The sequence below is a fragment of the Coffea arabica genome, chromosome 7c (genome assembly GCF_036785885.1).
Source record: "Coffea arabica cultivar ET-39 chromosome 7c, Coffea Arabica ET-39 HiFi, whole genome shotgun sequence".
NCBI lineage: Eukaryota > Viridiplantae > Streptophyta > Magnoliopsida > Gentianales > Rubiaceae > Coffea > Coffea arabica.
In genome coordinates, this window is record NC_092322.1 from 15,732,564 (window position 1) to 15,752,523 (window position 19,960).

The following is a 19,960-nucleotide window of genomic DNA, read 5'->3' on the forward strand; positions in this document are numbered from 1 at the left end:
TTTGGTGACTCCTTTCACTGGCGTGATATATGGTTAAGATTCCCTAATCTGGGTTTTTCTAAGCAGCAATAACTTGAGAAATGAAATGTCAGGAAGGTTTGTGATGGTGTCATTCAGCATTCCTGAAGTTTTTTTTTTTTTTTTTTAAATTCACTTGTTCCCCTTATTTTCAAATTTTTGTAACATTTTAACCAAATTTAAAATATATTATTAAAGTACTCATTTTAGGAAAGGGAAAATAATTTCTTTTCATCATTGCCTTTTTGTCTCCCTACCATTTTACAATATTATAACTACATTAATCAAAGGTGGAAAACAAAGTCAAAAAACATATTTAACTCTGATGGGGCAAAATATAACAGCTGCAATGCTTTTAAAGTACAAACAAATGCTAACAAAAGTTCATTTGAGATGTTTTCAAATTGCAAAAGAATTTTTTTTTTCATTTGGCGGGTTAACTGGTGCTTGAAGGTCACAAAAATAGACACATGAGAGGAGTGATATACTTAAAGGGAAGTGTAATGTTAGTATTGATCAATTCATCATGAGAGTGAATCTTGATTAACCTTGGAAATGCATTGCTAACAAGACAAGAGTTAATAATAAGAGAATGATCATTTTACTTATATTCTTGATCATTAGTGGAATCTATACCCTAGAACTTTGTATTTAGTAATCTTTCCTCTAGGATTTTCATCTTCAAGTTTAGTTTACAATTTTAGTTTGTTTGATATAATTGCTTTTTATTGCTAAATTTGATTATTGTCTAAATATTAGAATAAGTAAGGTCCTAGTAATTGAAATTTAAGCTCTTTGTGGGATCGACCCTTGTACTCGCTAAACTATTATCACGGCCTATACACTTGCAAATAAATGGGAGTATTTGAAATTAAATTTGAGTGCATATTTGAAACTCGTCAATAATATAGATTAAAATTTATACCCATATATCAAAATTTATAATATAAAAGACATAAATTATACCATTGAGGAGGAAAATGAATTGAAAATATATAATATACGGCTATAAATTTTAATCTATATTATAAATTTAGTATAATTTTTAAACCTTTTTCATACACTTTATCTTGTACTACAATATATAAATATATATCATAGTTTTGAATTGAAATATAAACCTGTGCATGCACGGGTCAAAATGCTCGTGTAAAAAAGTGGAGTGGAAACTTTCCAGTTTGGATGCTTGAGATTACTCAAATCTAGAAGACCAGTTGCTCTATCAGCCTTGTAACTATTTCTAAAAGTAAATGAAATGCTGTTGTTTTGACCCAAAAAAAGCAAAATGTTGTTTACACTCTTATTTTTATTAATCACACTCCAACCATATAGTTTTCATTTATTAGAGTATATAATAAAACAAATAGTGGAAATGTAAATAATAAAAAAATAAAGTACAAATAACATTTTTCAAGAAAAAATATATTATCTTGATCTCTTCCATTAAGTGCCTCTGTAACGAGTAAGACAAATAACTCTCATACAATTCATGACTTTTATATAAATGAGGCTCAATCTCTTACAAGTACCCAATTAATCCGTTAACTTAGCATGGTCTGAACTGCTTTGGGATTTGTTTTATTAAGGGACATATGGCAATATTAGAAATGGAATAGGAAGTGAGACAAAATTAGAGATGGCAATTGGGGCGAGTGCCAGCGGGAGGTTAAAGGGGTGGGGGCGGGTAAATTATCTCCCTGTTAAAAAATGGGACAGGGGGTATGGGAGTATACCCTCGCCCCATCTCCCGTCCCGCCACTGTTAAAATGTGAATATATATATATATATAATTTAATTAGTTATAAATTTATAATAATGATATTATTAATTACAAGTATTATATAATGTATATTATTATATATATATTATATATAATATTATTACTGTTAAAAAATAGACTCCCCCATCCCCCGTCCCGCCCCCGTTAAAGTGTGAATATATATATATATATAATTCAATTAGTTACAAATTTATAATAATGATATTATTAATTACAAGTATTATATAATGTATATTATTATATATATAATATAATTAATATTATTAATTATACTAATAATTATACATGTCTACTAATAGAAATTATTAATTAGTTATGCTAAATTTACTAATACATTTATACTAAATTCTTAATTACACTTAACACAATAACACTTTTTTATCTAAAAAAAAGAACACAATAATGGGCGGGTGACTTTATTTATCTCAAAAGTGAAAATTTGACTGTTTTAGTTATATTTGTCTATTCATGTTGGATTGTATTCAAATAACTTTTGAATTATTTTTATGAGTTTCAATTGTGAAATTTAAGTGAATAATGACTTGGTGATGAGTTAGTATTTAAGTACTTAATTCTTAACTAAAATTTAGCTATAATATAATTATTGGACAAATTTTTATTAGTTCCCGTGAGATAGGGTGGGGTGGTTGTGGGTCGGGGGGACTAGTGGACAGCAGGGCGGGGAAAAAGGGAGGGGTCCCGTACCCTCAACCCACGGCCATTTCTAGACAAAATGTGGGGCAGAAGATATATTGCGCTGCACTTGAACCAGCATTTTTATTTTCCTTATAATAAACCTTACACTTGTACAGAGATTTTCAATTTACAAACACTTATACAAATGAGATTTTAGTTTTTTTTTTACCAAATTTAGATGAAAACTTGAGATAAGTTATATAATGTTTTATTTAAGGATAAAATTTCTTTACACCATTAACTTAGAGAGATTTTGACACCGGTAATAGGTTAGATGCATGTTATGTGTGCATAAAGTGACTTTTAAATTTGTATTACTATGGAATGTTTTTATTTAAGGATAAAATTTCTTTACACCGTTACAGTTAGAGAGTTTTTGCCACTAATAGTAAATTTGGCAGCATGCTACATGTGCATAAAGTGACTTTTAAATTTATAATTTTATTATTTGGCATACATATAAACTAGTTAGGGTACTAAAATTCTTACATTAATAGTATATAACAAGTTAATTCTTACATTAATAGTGTATAACAAGTTAATCCTATATTTTTTAGTACCCTAACTAGTTTAGATGCATGCCATAGGATTAAATTTCTGTAGACTAATTGGATGCGTGAAATTGGTTATCACGCGTTTAACTTGATAGTATTATACATCTACTCTATCCAAAAGTGCATAAAAAATTAATCTTTAAATATATAGATTTTGTTCCCTGTTAATTATGTTTTCTAATTTTTAAATTCTGATTTTCGATAATCAATTTTTTTAACATTTTGAACCGCCTTCATATTTAGATCCTAGACTTTTTTAATAAGCAAAAAAATTAAATTAAAATATAAAATTTACCCAATAGTAGCTCTAGTTGATTATTATTCTTCTCTATAATTACGTTTTATAATAAACATTTACAAAATATACAACAAACCTCAACAAACCCACCGGATTTTGGTGTAATGGCTAAAATTGAGATTCTAGAAATTATGACTTTTTTTTTTTTTTGCAAATACGTCTGTAACTTGTAAAATTACACCTCTTTTGTATAATTTCTTTTTTACAGTTTTAGTTGAACAAAAGAGGAGGGGAAAAAAGGGGAAAAAAAAACTACCGTTAATTTCGGCGGATTCTTGCGTGGTGTACCTGGCTACATTTTCTTAACAAATTTGTTGTTTGGAAGAGCCATGGCCATTGCACTATCATCAGCAGCATTATCAGGGAAAGGGACTATAAACCCATTGACTAGAGCTCTGCATTTCGACCATAACTGCTACTATTCCTCAACACCCAAATTAAAACCCATTTTCTCCCTTTCCCCAAAAAGGCCAAGATTTTCATCTAGAGCTGCTGCAACAATGTCTTATGATAAAGAACTTGCTGCTGCCAAGAAAGCTTGTTCTCTTGCTGCTCGCCTCTGCCAAGTATAATTTCGTAAAGCCCTCTTTCTTTAGTTGAAATTCTTGCTTAATCTTACATGAATTTATCTGAATTTGCTCATTTTTTTGTGTTTGAATTGAGAATTTAAGCAGAACCCAGATGCCAAAATTGCTTCTTTAGCATAACCAATTTGGCTAATTTGATATGAGTGTTGGTTTTAATTACTTCACCTGAAACCCTTTTTCTGGTTGAGTGTATTGAGGCGGAATGTTTTACCGTGTTAGGGATTGTCTTAGCATTGGCTTCAATGGCTTAATGTGGATGCTGCATTTTGACACCACGGCTTTTCAAGTATTACTAAGTTTGTTTTGAGGTTTGAGGATTATTACATTTCAATGTTGACTTCTGCGTCTCAGTTGCTAAATCTCTGTTTTGGAGTGATATAGGAAAAAACTTTGAGAATCTGATAATCTAATGTTAGTAGGATGTGCTGTAAAAAATGAGCCTGTTGATTTAGAAGAAGATTGTTTTGGTTTGTGAGGGAAATGATGGAGAGTTTGGTGATCTAGTATTGTCAGTAGAGAATTAAAGTGCCTTTAACAGCAAAAATTTGAAAGGCAAACTAGTTGCCACTAGACTGAAGCTGGTCCTGAAACAGCTGTAGCAGTATTTCTCTCCTGTTGCTTAATTTTACTAGGGACAGCCTTGTTCTTTATCATCTTCAGCATTTGGATATTGCGCCTTAGGATAAAACTCCATAAAGCAGTTGATTGTTACCTTTTACAATTCAGACAGGATTTTACAACTCGAGTTGAGAAATAGTAAGTCATTTGGTACTCAGTCGTTTGAAAGACTATGGTTTAGTCAAGCTATTGATAGAAGTCATGTTCAGCTTGACTCCATCTATTATGAGCTTGTGTTTAATTAACATAACTTCTCTGCTCATCTCTATTTAATGGAATGAGCCTTTTCATGAGAGCTTATTTAACGTAATCTTCGCTCTTGACAATTTTGTTCTGAGATTTAAATAATTATGTTTCATTAGACGCTTTAAGTCTCTAAAAGTAAGATTCTAAAGGATATGATGACTTATATGCACCCTGCATTAACAAGAAAACTATACTTGAGCATGGTGCGTGAACTTTTGTATTGGACATTTTCATTCTTTATCCAGGCTTAGTGATATGGGTATTCTAGGAGCAAGTTTTTGCTAGAGCTTCACTGAGCTGAAACCCAGGAAATGAGGGTGAATGTCGTTGTTCTTCTTAAACATTTTTAAGTACTTCTGGCAGAACACTTATTGTAGTAACACTTCCACTGGCATAGGGAAAAACATAGCCTTTTAAAAACACTGCAAAGTTTTATCTTTTTATTGCTTCTAGCTATCTGTGTGTAGACCATTGGTTATGTAGATACATTCTCCATAGAGCTGCAATTTTGTAATAGCCTATCAATTTTTAGGAATGAAATAGCACAGATAGCTCATTTAATATATTCTGTATTGCATTTTCTGCAAATTAATTTCTGGTATGTTGGAGAACTCTACTTCTCCTTTCTAATTTCTTAGACTGACTTGCACCAGGAAAATAATTCTTTTCACTGTCTAAAAGTAACTCATTACATTGTAAGACATATGAAAGTAGGCTATGTGTTTGATTTCCTCTTCTGTTTTCAATACGGCAACATCAGAAACTTACATGAGCAAAAATCCCTGAGTTTTGCATTATCAAATTTTCAGTTACCGCGAATAAGTGTTATACGCATCTTCATCAGTCAAAGTTTTATGTGTTTGTACACTTCTCTGCTAAGTTTTGTCTGAGACCTGTGTAGCACTTGGAACTCCTGTGTGCAGAAAGTGCAGAAAGCATTATTGCAGTCGGATGTCCATGCAAAATCTGATAAAAGTCCCGTAACAGTAGCTGATTATGGTACGTAATATTTACTTTAATATTAAGTCCTTGGAGTTGTATTCTTTTACGAGACTGCAATTAATCCAAACATTTCTGTTTTTTATTTTTTATTTTTTCTATTTTTGGTGTGAACTTACTAAGAAGACACTAATCATTGTTGCTCCATCCACAGTTCATTGACCGACATTTGTGATTGCTCTGTTACCTGTGGGTTCATCTATTGGATACTTATTAAGCAAAAAATGAATTAGTTTAAGAATTCCCATGACCAACTCTGTGCTTAAATATTTGTCCTTTTCTTTTGGTTATTGGAAGTTGAAGAATATCAGTCTGGCCAATGGTTTTATGGCAGCTTTCTTGTGTCCTTGTTGACTGGTCATTACTTGCTAGCTGGCTGCAGATTTTGGGGATAACTTAACATGTGTCCTTTTCTCATTTCTTTGTTCCTTTTGAGGAGAAATTTAAATTTACTAGGTCTAGGTGTGAGTGTGACTCACTAACTTCTTTGAGCATATTACTTGACCTGTGATTCCTTGTATCGGAGGACAAGCTCAAAAGGATGGTGACCTTTGAACTGATTTTGGAAGAAAATCGTTTAGAATATTTTCTGAAGTTTGGTCGAATTTTCTGTGTCTCTTTTATAACCTTTCCAAGTTTGGCTGTCGTGTAATCTATTCTTAAAATTTCTAGCACCATTCATTTTGTTATTCCTGCATCATTTTGCTTGGTTTTTCATCATAAATACTGCCTAGCGAGCTTTGGCACATGCCCTTGCACAGACTTGGCTTCAGCAGTTCCCTATAGTGTTTCTGTTCCCCTCAACTACTGAGGCAAAGCGTTGCTGCATTCTCATGTCACATTGCCAGTATCGAAAGTTTTTAGGATTTGCATTTGTGTAAAAGGATTAAGATTTCCTTCCGCTGTTTCTTTTGTATTGTCAGGCTCACAGGCTGTGGTAAGCTTTGTTTTGCAGAAAGAGCTGTCTTCGAGTCCATTCTCATTAGTAGCTGAGGAGGTAGTTTTCAACTTAGACTTGGTTTTTGCATGGTGGTACTTTTATTGTGGCAAGGTGATGGATGAATTCTTAAACACAAGGGAACTCATGCTAATATTAAATCAGGTCATGTAGGAGTTAGTTTTGAAGTGGAATCTATTTTAACTCCTGAAGCTAAGTGTTAAACTCAGAAAAAGGGAATGAATTTTTCTTCTCCTCTTTTTACTCATCAATCATAACGGTATATATACAAGTATAGACATATCTAGTTCCTATTATTTAGCCTACAGATCAGCCTACAATCTGTAACTTATCTAATCCCTACAAATCAGCTATCTAATCCCTACAAATCAGCCTACATCTGTAACTATCTAATCCCCACAAATCAGCTATCTAATCCCTACAAATCAGCCTACAATCTGTAACACTCCCCCTCAAGTTGGAGCATAGATATCAATCATGCCCAACTTGTTACATAGATAATCAGTACGGACCCTGTTAAGAGATTTTGTGAATATATCACCTAATTGTTCCCCAGTCTTCACATAACCTGTAGTGATCAAACCCTGTTGGATCTTTTCACGAATGAAGTGACAATCAATCTCAATATGTTTCGTTCGTTCATGAAAGACTGGATTAGAAGCAATGTGAAGTGCAGCTTGATTACTTCATTCGTAGCTTTGCAGGTACCGAGACCTTAATTCCTACTTCACTCAGGAGCTGATATACCCATATGATTTCACACACAGACTTTGCCATAGCTCTGTATTCAGCTTCTGCACTTGATCGTGAGACTACATTCTGTTTCTTACTCTTCCATGAAACCAAATTTCCCCCAACAAAAACACAATATCCTGAAGTAGATCTCCTATCAGACTTACACCCTGCCCAATCAGAATCTGAGAAACATTCGATCCTAGTATGACCATAATTGCCATATAGGATACCACGTCCAGGAGCACCTTTTAAATAGTGTAAAACTTGTTCTGCTGCTTTCCAATGGTCAATAGTTGGTGATGACATGTACTGGCTCAGCACACTCACTGAATAAGCAATATCAGGACGTGTCACAGTAAGATAATTCAACTTTCCAATAAGTCTTCTATACCTCTCAGGATCTGCAAACAACTCACCTTCTTTGGTTAACTGTAAATTAGGAACCATTGGGGTACTACATGGTTTAGCACCCAATTTTCCCGACTCCATCAGTAAATCAAGCACATACTTCCTCTGAGATAGGAAGATTCCTTTCTTACTCCTGCTAACTTCAACTCCCAAGAAATACTTTAACATCCCCAAGTCTTGGGTATGGAACTGAGTAGTAAGAAAGGACTTCAGAGACGAAATTCCTCTAGGGTCACTACCTGTGATGACAATATCATCCACATATACAACTAACAGAATAATACCCCCATGAGATTGTTTATAGAAAACAGAATGATCGGACTTGCTCTTTTGCATCCCAAACTTTTCAAGAGCTTGGCTAAATTTTCCAAACCAAGCCCGAGGACTCTGTTTCAAACCATATAGAGATTTGTTCAGACGACAGACTTTCCCATACTCCCCTGGAGCAACAAAACCTGGTGGTTGCTCCATATAGACCTCCTCCTGAAGATCACCATGAAGAAAGGCATTCTTGATGTCTAATTGATGCAGAGGCCAGTCATAAGCTGCTGCAAGGGAGATAAATAACCTGATAGAAGCAAGTTTAGCTACAGGAGAAAAAGTATCATGATAGTCCACGCCATAAGTCTGAGCATATCCTTTAGCAACAAGTCTAGCTTTCAATCGAGAAATGGAACCATCAGGATTCATTTTGACCGTAAACACCCATTTACATCCAATAGCTCGTTTACCTGCAGGTAGGGTAACTAAAGTCCACGTACCATTGACATCTAGAGCATTCATTTCCTCAATCATAGCATTCCGCCATCCGGGATGAGCTAATGCCTCTTGAACAGTTTTGGGTACAGAAATAGTGTCTAGGGATGTAAGAAAAGCACGAGAAGAGGAAGACAAATGATTGTAGGAAACAACTGAAGAGATTGGATAAGTACATGCACGTTTACCTTTTCTTTGAGCAATAGGGAGATCAAGATCATCATTGGTAGTCGGATCTGATGACGAAGATACTGGTTCATCAGGACATGATGTTGGAGACTCCAAGACCAAGTCAGAACTGGGCAGATGTGGGCGACGCGAGTAGGTGTATTTGATGGGAGGCTTAACTGGTGTAGAGGGAGGCGAATCCAAATTTGGTATGACACTATAGATTAACAAATCATCATCCTCCCCCGGACTCACACAACCTGAAGATTAGGAGAAAGGTGTTTGTTCCAAAAAAGTGACATCGGCAGACACAAGATACTTACCAAGACTAGGATAATAACAACGATACCCTTTTTGTACACGGGAATAACCCAGGAATATACACTTTAAGGACTTAGGATCAAGTTTTGTAACTTGAGGACGAACATCCCGAACAAAACAAGTACACCCGAATATCTTTGGTTCTATAGGAAACAATTGTCTATTCGGGAATAGAGTGTGGAAAGGAGTATTACCAGATAAAACAGAGGAAGGCATACGATTGATTAGAAAACAAGCAGTAGATACAGCATCAGCCCAGAAGCATTTAGAAACCTTCATTTGAAATAACAAGGCTCTAGAAGTTTCAAGAAGATGTCTATTCTTTCTCTCAGCAACCCCATTTTGAGAAGGGGTGTCAACGCAAGAAGTTTGATGGAGAATACCCTGCTCAAGCATGTATTTCTGAAAATTTCCTGAAACATATTCTTTTGCATTATCACTTCTTAAAATTTGTACTGGTTTACCAAATTGGGTTCGTATTTCAGCACAAAAGGAAGAAAAGTGAAAGAATAATTCTGAGCGATTTTTCATCAAATAAAGCCATGTCATTCTAGAATAATCATCAACAAAGGTAACAAAATATCTGAAACCAGTTTTAGAAGTCATCGGACAAGGACCCCAAACATCGGAATGGACTAACTCAAAGGGAGCAGTAGCTCGTTTATTGATTCTAGGACTAGAACTAAGACGATGGTGTTTAGCAAACTGACACGACTCACAATCTAATGAAGTAATGTTCGAAAGCTGAGGACAAAGTTGCTTTAACATAGAAAGCGAAGGATGACCCAATCGACAGTGTTCTTCAAGAGGAGAGACTGTTCCAGCACAGGCTATAGACCCTGGTTTCTGTGTATCAAGAATGTAGAGACCGTCAGACTCATGTCCCTTACCAATAATCTTCTTCGTCATGAGATCCTGAAATACACAAGAACCAGGAAAAAATGAGACACAACAATTAAGGGCACGAGTAAGTTTGCTGACAGAAATCAGATTAAACGATAGTTGTGGTAGACTCAGAACAGATGACAAATGGAGAGATGATGTAGGTTTAGTGGTTCCAGACCCAATAACACTGGATGTTGAACCATCGGCTAAAGTAACAGGAGTGATAGATTTATGTGGCTGAAAGTTAGAAAGTAAATTGGGATTACCTGTCATGTGATCTGTAGCACCAGAATCAATGACCCATTTTGGAGAAGAGGAAACAAGGCATGTATTGGGTTTACCTGTCTCAACAAGTGCAGTAACACGACCGGATGGCTGTTTCGCTGTTTCGTGAAACTGAGTCAATCTGGCATACTCATCTGCAGAGATTGTAACAGACTTTTCAGAGGTCTCAGAACTAGATGCAACATGTGCAAATTGAGCTTTCTTATACTGCAGCTTTCGACAGTCCCGCTTGATATGTCCTGGTTTATGACAGTAGTGACATACAATTTCTCCTTGCTCCTTTCCACGATTTTCAGTAATTTTATCAGAGTTGTTGGACCCCGACCCCATGCTCTTACTGTTGCCACTACTCTTGTAGTGTTGTCTTCCTGAATCAAATGTGGTAGTACGGCTAATAAGAACACTGTTAGGCTGAGTGGATAGAACAGGTAACGTATTCTCTGTACGAAGAATCCTTCGAAAAGCATCTTCTAGACAGGAAATTTCTGATCCGGAAAGAATTTGAGATTTGGCAGTCTCAAATTCAGACGGAAGACCGGCGAGAAAACTCATAACAGCCATCTTCTCTCGCTGATTCCGTTGTTCCTCCACATTGATACTGAAGGGAAGCAGCATATTGAGCTCTTCATATGTTTTCTTGAAGTCCATAAAATAACTGGTGAGAGACTTATCTCCTTTATCTGCCCTGTAAAAATCCTTGCAAACATCATAGATACGAGAGAAGTTTCCTTTTCCCGAATATAAGAACTGCAAATAGTTCATTAACTGTTTCACTGTCTTACAATGAGTAACCAGGCCCACCACCTCACTATCAATAGAATTACGAATTTGTATATACAAGCGAGCATCTTCTCTCACCCAAGACAGTCTAGAGTCATCCGTAGGTGGATCATCGGTCAGATGACCATCCATAGAAATACTGAGTAGATATAATTCAATAGTATGGTTCCAATCAAGAAAATTAATTCCATTTAATTTGTGTTCCGTGATTTTTGAAACCAACGGAACTATATCAGAAACTCCAGTCTTTTTGTCAGACATAATTGCTAAGAAAATTCAACAAGATAACAGATTACCCACAAGAGAACCTGTCGTAGCCAGGTCCCACGCCTAGATCGATGTTGACCCAAAAACGTACCTCCCTGAGTTGGCGGTGTCTTTAGAGGAACCTTTAACGCCTGCACCTTGAATATGGCAGCAGCCTCCCTCACGCCCAACAGCCCAGAAAATTTTTTTTTTTCTCTTAAAAAAAAACTTATGAACAGAACTGTTCTACACAGAACTGCTCTGATACCATGTTAAACTCAGAAAAAGGGAATGAATTTTTCTTCTCCTCTTTTTACTCATCAATCATAACGGTATATATACAAGTATAGACATATCTAGTTCCTATTATTTAGCCTACAGATCAGCCTACAATCTGTAACTTATCTAATCCCTACAAATCAGCTATCTAATCCCTACAAATCAGCCTACATCTGTAACTATCTAATCCCCACAAATCAGCTATCTAATCCCTACAAATCAGCCTACAATCTGTAACACTAAGCTTAGTTAGTATATGAAAAATGGCAAAGAAATTTGTGAACATATGGAATCTGAAGTAATCATACAGTTCTGGACCTTCAGTGGTTCAGCGGAAATAGATTTGTGAATTGACCCCGCTTAAGGGCGTTTGGAATGAAGAAGTTTCCCCATGCTGTTTATCATCTTGGTGTGTGAAGACTTCATTCCTTTAACTTTTGAACATGTTAAAACCATCAGCTAACCATATTAGCCAGGTTCAATTACCAGAAGTTTCCTCCAATGACCTACCATCCATAGCCAGCTAGGTAACCACCACTGACTGTTACCGTGCCCAATACTTAGTCCAGAATCAACAACTCGTTGTCAGTTGGAAAATTACTGCTCTGGCTCAATGTTTTCACTGCAAATTGTTACAACCTGGCTAGCCAGTTGGCACTTAATATCTTCAAACCTGCCACAAGAACCATCACCTCTTGCTTTGTTTCTATGACCACCACCAGCAGTTAGATACCAGGAGAATGTGATAATCCACTGACTCATATATGGCTTTGTCATCTCTCATTATTCAGGCTATGGACTTCAAACTTTGGTGGTCAAGATGATTAGTGAAAGAATTCAATTCATAGCTCATTACCATTGCTATGTCTATAAATGCTCTAGCTCAAAGTCATCCTACTCATAACAATATGATCTTTGATTACATGTTTCTTTCTATCAAACTTTTATATTTACAGGCTTTTCAAGCTCGTGGAGTCCAGCATTCATGTGGAAATCTTTTCCTTTTCTATTTTTTAATATAATTGTTGTTGTTCTTGTATCTCTAGGATTCAGGAGATCTTCGTAAAGAAGATGGCCAAGAAACACTGCAACGAATAACAAAACTTGTCAATGAAACTCTTGCTAATGGGGGAACAGCATCTCCTTTATCTGATCAAGATGTACTTGCTGCCATAGACTCAGGAAAATCTGAAGGAGGTTCTCTTGGTCAACACTGGGTTTTGGATCCTATAGACGGTACTAAGGGGTGAGCTTTCAGCTGAATGGAAAGTTAAATATCAAAATATGGCATGCTTGTAATTGCATGGGGGTTTATTCGTGTCTTTGTATATCTTATGTGCTGCGTGTATGGATTTATTTAGTTAAAATGCATGCAATAAGATTAGAGACTTGAGTTTTTACTCAAGTTCTTTGAAGGTGGTCCTACATGAGTATGAGATTATTTAATTGTCTAATTGTTTGCACATCCTTTGTCCACAACAATAGGAGTTTGTTTTATTTTATAATTGGTTGAATGGTCCTGTTTGGAGGCTTTATATGTTTGTCAATTCATAACATGTATTTCTCATGCTCATTCGCAGAGAGTGAGTTTTATGTGTTTGGATGCCTATTCTAATCTGATTGAGTGGCATATCTTAGGCAACTTAGTGGCACCAAATAATATGTTCCACTTATGTTAAACTCACCTACTTCTCGAAAAGTCTGCACTAGCAACCTTTGATATAGTGCTACCAGCTAACCAGATAACAAATCTTGTCATCCCGTAATCTCTTGCAACAAGATGCAAATAAATGCTTTCTAGGGCTGTATGTTACTTGTGTTCCGGGCCCTAGTGTATTATCTGCTAATTTTGTTGATTACGATAATCTGGTAACTCTTTTATACAAGGGGGTTTAGCTTTTATAAAAGAAAGTTGTCTGATTGAGGTAATTTTGGTTCATCATTATGCTGTCATACCTATTCTGATATCTGAAGATGTGTTGAGTGGCACAAATCCTGACACGTTGAAATGTCAGAAATGTGCTTGATGATTGCATGAAAGGTTTTCTATCTGATTTCTAAGACAATGATACCTGGCCTTAAAAGTCATCTGGAAACCTTTTTTTTTTCCAGCAAATTTTCAATATATGCCTTTTAGAAATGCAAATATGCTTTTGTTTGATAGTCAAGGAACTCATTTTTTCTGATGTCATGTTGATGGGTTGTTAGAAATACTTAGATCAGCTGGTGTTATGTCCAGAATAGGATTCAGAGGCTTCTCATGGTTGGTTTTGAGTGTAGAATAGATTGGGAATACAGTATGAGAAGCTACTACCATATCTCCTGTTATTTTCAGAGCTAACAAATCCCATGGGATGATAATTGATAAACCTGGAGGGGTCAATGGATTATTGCTGATAACCTCTGAAACAAACAGAAGACTAGTGAAGTTCTATTGCAACTCAATTTAGATGCTTGCTTACAGATTCTCTCTCTCTCTCTCTCTTCCCCCCCCCCCCCCCCCCCCCCCAACACCCACCCACTCACCCACCCTCTGGCATATGTGCACAGTTATGTTTATATTACTTGAGAAATTTTCCGAAATAATTATGTGCCTGACTATATGCTTTAAGACTCATTAAGCGTACACCCTCTACTGTTCTTATTTTTCTGTTGAGAGGTAAAGTTCAATGACTAAAGAAACTGGGATTAACACCATCACGTCAATTCTAATTATTCTAGTGTTACGTGAATCCTAAGAACTGCATGTGGGTTACTTTCCCTAGATACTTCTAATGTCTGCCTTTCCTTGCTGAAGGTTCCTAAGGGGAGACCAGTATGCTATTGCATTAGGATTGCTAGATGAAGGGAAAGTTGTATTGGGTGTTCTAGCTTGTCCAAATCTTCCTTTACAATCTCTTGCCTGCCATGATCAGCACACCATCCAAGGCAAAGCTGGTTGTCTTTTCTTTGCCCAAGTTGGTACAGGAACCTACATGCAGTCTCTTGATGGCTCAGAACCTAGAAAGGTATACTCCTTTTCACACAAATACAGAGAAACACTGTGTGATTGTTCTTGACTTTGCTTTCTTCATGTTTATATCAAATTTGATTCAGATTTGTTTTTTCTTTCAGGTGCATGTCAGTTCTACTGAAAATCCTGAAGAAGCATCATTCTTTGAATCTTATGAAGCAGCTCATTCAATGCATGACTTAACAAGCTTGATAGCAAAGGTACAAAATGACTTTCTTTATTCTCCTACCACTATCTGTTTTTATACCATCTGTTTCTTTGACATCTATTTTGATGCAGTAAAACTTTTAATCACTGTTATATACAGAAATTGGGTGTTAAAGCCCCACCAGTGCGAATAGATAGCCAGGCAAAGTATGGAGCTTTGTCCAGAGGAGATGGGGCAATTTATATGCGTTTCCCCCACAGGGGATACCGTGAAAAGATCTGGGACCATGCCGCTGGAAGTGTAGTTGTTACAGGTCTGGAATCTGTTTTATTTTATTTTTCATTTATTTACTATCAACTAGGGTGAAGCATTATATCATGATTCAATGTCATTATTCACTACCACCACCTACGGAAACTTGTATGACATAAAGTGAGTTGTCTTTTAGTTCAAAATAATCATTGATGTTGAAGAACATTGGGATTTTGTGAAAACAGTTCTGCAAAGCATATAATATGGATTTATCTATAAAGATTCTGTAAGTGTTTTGTTTCTTTTGTTTAGATTCTTTTTTTGATGGCTTAATTCAATTTCACCTCATTGCAGCCCTGCTATGCTCATTCTACTCAAATTCAATTTTAGCACTTGTCTTGCAAAAAAGAAATTTGATTGAATATTGTCCCCTGTGAACACTATCCTTTTGCAAATTTCAAAACTTTAATTTGAATCCAATGAATATGCTTTTAGATATTGGAAATGAAGACAATTAGTTGAAGCAAGGACATACCATGAACCAAAGATAAATTTATTGAGAAGAAGAAACCGGATGACAGTTATCAAAGGCACTTGTTGCAAAAGATGTCAATGTCTAGACCATTCGTGATCCAATTTCCTAGAGTCACAGCTCTTGAAATATCTGCATAAGCTAGCAATTTTTTGTCATTTGCATAAAAAGAACGAAATGGGAGAGAATGGGATACTTGACATGTCTAGGGTGGATAAGAATGAGGAAAATATGGGAGAGATGGAGAGAGAAGAGAGAAGATTTTACATTTGAGAGAGAATTCAATTTTAGTTGATCTAGATGGAGAAAAGCGATTTTTGAGGTGGGGAGGGTGAATTGAAGATAGATAGCTGGAGAGAACCTTGAATGTCAGCTGATCTGGATCCAGACAGGAAGTTGATTGTTCTGTCTTGCGTCTTTGTTTAACTAGAAGGGTTAAATGCATGATACATGCTGTACACTGTTTTTTGCATTTAACTACTTTAAGGTAAGCCAATTGTTATCAAGAAGATAAATAGTAATAAAATCAACTTGGAAATTTAAGAGTCATATGCCTCAAACCCCATGCACCTTGAATCTTAGCATACAAAGCATGCACCTTTCATAGTTGCTTCACCTCACAGCGCTGAGGCATTTCAATTAAGTCCTATTTTTTGTCAGATCTTTGCCCATGTTTCATCTATGCATATGTTTCACCTATGCATTATTTCAGATTGTAGTCTGTCGTAATCCCAGGCTTAGTTTTTGTTTGTCTTGGAAGGGGTCATCATGCTACATCTTAGGGATCTGATCATCCACCTGGAAAGGTGGGAATAGAATAAAAAATAATTTTTTCCCTCCTTCCCAATTAAAGTGACTTCGTGGTTGATGTGTAAACTATGTTCTTTCCCCCTAAGAAGGTAATAATCTCAATAAGATTACCAAGAGGGTGTCTCAAAATAGACAAGTATGTATATTCTTATGCAATGATAAGCACCATCAAAAAGAAAATCAACAAAATATAGACTACTGGTATTGTCCTCTCTCCTACCATGTAAAAATAAATTAAAAATTGATCGGTCAGAAACATTATTGAACTTTTGAATTGATCATTTGTAGATTCCTTTACTTTTTGATCAAGTCCATTAGCTGAATTAACCTGTTGGATATCTACACTATAAAGTTGTTCTAGTGAAAACATAGAAATAGTTTGATTTTAACAGATAATCTGATTGCACATCAATGCATACTGATAGCATGAGTACATCCTAAAAGGACCTTGAATGATTAAGGTGTGAAATCCAAACATAAACATATGTAAAACCAGCTGGAAATATTGCAAGTAGCTTACATTGTTGACCTTCTTGAGGATGTGCTTAGAGTTCTTTTGTATTATCCTCTTGCTGGTTTTGTGGATAACATCACTGTTCTATATGAGGCTGTACATCAGGCAATCATTACGCTTGCATGGTTCACTTGGTAGATCACCCTATTGCATTGTATTTCTCATGCTTGAGAAATCTAGTAATTGTAATTTGGGAACAAATGATTGAAAAAAATTTGAGCTCTATTGCATTACTGACCATTTTTGTCAAATATGCTGTGCAGAAGCTGGAGGTGTTGTCACAGATGCTGCAGGAAAGCCTCTGGACTTTTCTAGGGGAAGATATCTAGATCTAGACACTGGAATAATTGTTACAAATCAGAAGTTAATGCCAACTTTGTTGAATGCTGTCCAAGAATCTCTAAAGGAGAAAGCTTCTTCCTTGTGATTTTTTTTTTGTGCATTTATCTTCCATAAAATCTTCCTTGTAACTGAATGTATCATGAATCACCAACTTAGAGGCTGTTATAAGTTGAAACTGGTGCATCTTTATCTTCTCATGCCCACAAGACATTACAAGGAACTGTTTTTTAAACCTTACAGTATTCACTATTTCCTGGCTGTGCATGTAGCATAAGATGTCTTACAAGATGTAGATTATTATTTGGTGAGATTTTTCTTGCAATGGTAAAGTCAAAAGGAAAGCTGCTAAGTTACATCTCCCTTAGCAGCATTAGGCCTTGCCAACAGTCGAACTCACAAGTCAATGAGAGTTTGGTGCCATCCAAATCTCCAGATTTGTTGTCTTTCTTACCACTGAACCACGATGACTATATATAGCCACCCTGCTTTAAAAAAAATGGCATGAGAATCTTGAAGATAGCAGAATTGGAGCTGTTCATTAATGGCAAATCCAAATAATTCAGGCATCTGTCACCTCATTGCATTTATAAATACCCCATCTTGGTACCATAAGTGGTAAGAAGAAATCTTTACTCACCCACCCTTTTCATTTACTACTACCTACTCTCTTTATACTAGTTTGTTGGGGCATCATGCGATGCATGATGTTGCCCAGATGAAAGTCATAAAAAAAAAAAAAAAATTTGTGGCTATAAAGAATGGAAGAGTATTTATCGATTAGTGATGCTTGTAAAATAATCAGAGAAAATCCAAATAAATTTCTGAGGAGTAATAATTGCTATAGTGCAAGTGCCTCTGCTAGAATTCCCAATTGCTTCTGACCTATCAATAGCACGACGCTCTCGCCGTCTCCTATTTCTTTCCTGGTATCGTTCTTGAAGAGTAGCATATTTTCTTTTTGGTGGCATTGTTTATTTGTTAAACGATAATCATAAATATACTTATGCAGGAAATTTACTTAGCTCTAGTCTAAGAAAATGTAAAATTATTCATACAAATAAGCATACAGGTAGAAATAATCAAAACTGATCCCAACCAAAGATATGAGCCAAAAGCTTTAATACATCAAACACAAGAACTCAGATAACAAAGCAAATCTAACCGATCAGCCATTGATAATGATCCTTGAACAATTCGCACCAGCAGCAGACTTAAACAGCTAGCTGCAATTCGAGACAGAGATAGAAAAACATAGAAACGAGAGATGAGCAAGTCATTTTATAGGAATCAAACTTCCAGACCACATAGAAATCAAACTTCCAGAATACAATATGTATATACTTGAACTTATTTGCAGACTTAGAATGGTTTTCTGTTTCTGCACTTTTGAACAAGTCATTTTATTGAAAGCTGCGACAACAGAAATGAGCAAGAAAACTACAAAACAGAACAATTTTGTACTTATATATGTATATATGAACTGCCAAAACTTCATGCATGCAACAAAAGAGATGGAATCGTGACAAAAATGAATAAGAAGGAACTCACCAGTAACTTCAAAGCTCCGACAAAAGAACAAAGCAAGAAGACTGCAAAAGTGAACAATTTTGCACTTTATATATATGAACCGACAAATGTCTAGAACAGATTTGCACCTTGAAGCTTCGTTAGTGGACGTTCGCACTGTTTTTAACAGAGACATGCAAGACATGCAACTTCAGAAACTCCCAATTGCTTCCACGCAAGCTAACAACACCATCGTATCTGTCTAACACCCAAACATCAAAGTGAAATTCCATAATTAACCACCTACTGATGGTGCCCATACGGGACCATCACTTCTTATGAGATATCAGCCAACTCCCCTTTTTATACTTGTTAGGATATGTAAAACAATTTCTACCTTAACTATTGGAGTGACTCAGAGATTTCGATCCCAATCCTTCCTTTGTCCACTTTTTTGTGCATTCCATATTTATCTAGCTAGTAGGACTTTACCAGTACCAGAGGGGAGTTTGAGATGAGGCCGGGGGGAGGGGGTGGGGGGGTGAGGGATAAGGGCTGCAAACGATTAGAATCGAGCCGAATTTTGGACTATATATTGTAAAAAATATTTTTTTAAATAAATAATAAAATATTAAAAATATATATATATAATTTTACTATTAAAAATATATATATATCTCTAACTACATAAGGCGCGGAAGGCCTTGCTACAGTGATTCCGCTGGTTATTTTGTAATTTGAGCGTTGATTTTGTCTTCATTTGTCTTTGTAGGTGTGATGGAAGTCATTGTGGGGTCATCTCTGTTTCATGCTTGTCGGCTACAGGTTCTAAATTTTGGTCGCCTTATTCCAATTTTACCCTTTTACACTGGTTTCGTTGTTGTTTCTCTGCAGATTTTGGCCTTTTCCGTCTTTTTATTGCAAGTAGCGGTTGGCCCGTTGCCTGCCCAGATTTCTTGGACCTCTCACGGTTTTTGCGAAATTTTTTATGGTCTGCCGTATTATGCAGTGTTTTGAAAATCGGACCGGACTGGCCGGTTCGACCAGTTGAACCGCGAACCGGTCATGGTACCGATCCGGTTCAATGCTAGGGTTGACTTTGGCAAAAAACCGGTCAAAAATCGGTTGAACCGCGAAAACCGCCGAACCGGATTTGAACTCAAGATATCAAGATTCGAACTCAAGATCTTTGTAATAGAAGACCAATGTAGTAACCATTGCATCAT

At 36.0% G+C, this 19,960-nt stretch overlaps 2 protein-coding genes and 1 long non-coding RNA gene across 5 annotated transcripts; 1 reads left to right on the top strand and 2 right to left on the bottom strand.

Moving 5' to 3' along the window:
• Nucleotides 1–3,629: 3,629 nt before the first annotated feature.
• Nucleotides 3,630–17,460, top strand: LOC113699373 (3'(2'),5'-bisphosphate nucleotidase 1-like). 2 transcript variants are annotated; one of them, XM_027219710.2, is made up of 8 exons: nucleotides 3,630–3,912; nucleotides 5,721–5,796; nucleotides 6,720–6,793; nucleotides 12,664–12,863; nucleotides 14,415–14,625; nucleotides 14,732–14,830; nucleotides 14,938–15,091; nucleotides 17,150–17,460. In XM_027219710.2, the coding sequence occupies exons 1-8, from the start codon at nucleotides 3,676–3,678 to the stop codon at nucleotides 17,311–17,313; spliced, it is 1,215 nt and encodes a 404-aa protein (XP_027075511.1). In that variant the 5' UTR covers nucleotides 3,630–3,675; the 3' UTR covers nucleotides 17,314–17,460. The 2 variants fall into 2 exon arrangements, with proteins under 2 accessions (XP_027075511.1, XP_027075512.1); XM_027219711.2 differs by having other exon boundaries at nucleotides 3,714–3,912; nucleotides 5,699–5,796.
• LOC140010765 (uncharacterized) lies at nucleotides 9,923–11,554 on the bottom strand. Its single transcript, XM_072058179.1, has 2 exons — nucleotides 10,369–11,554; nucleotides 9,923–10,057 (listed from the first exon to the last, which is right to left on the bottom strand). The coding sequence occupies exons 1-2, from the start codon at nucleotides 11,351–11,353 to the stop codon at nucleotides 10,029–10,031; spliced, it is 1,014 nt and encodes a 337-aa protein (XP_071914280.1). The 5' UTR covers nucleotides 11,354–11,554; the 3' UTR covers nucleotides 9,923–10,028.
• On the bottom strand, nucleotides 17,310–19,271 carry LOC113698748 (uncharacterized). 2 transcript variants are annotated; one of them, XR_003450292.2, is made up of 3 exons: nucleotides 19,132–19,271; nucleotides 18,777–18,992; nucleotides 17,310–18,451 (listed from the first exon to the last, which is right to left on the bottom strand). It is a non-coding gene; the product is annotated as an uncharacterized lncRNA (long non-coding RNA). The 2 variants fall into 2 exon arrangements; XR_011817885.1 differs by having other exon boundaries at nucleotides 17,310–18,992.
• Nucleotides 19,272–19,960: the final 689 nt, after the last annotated feature.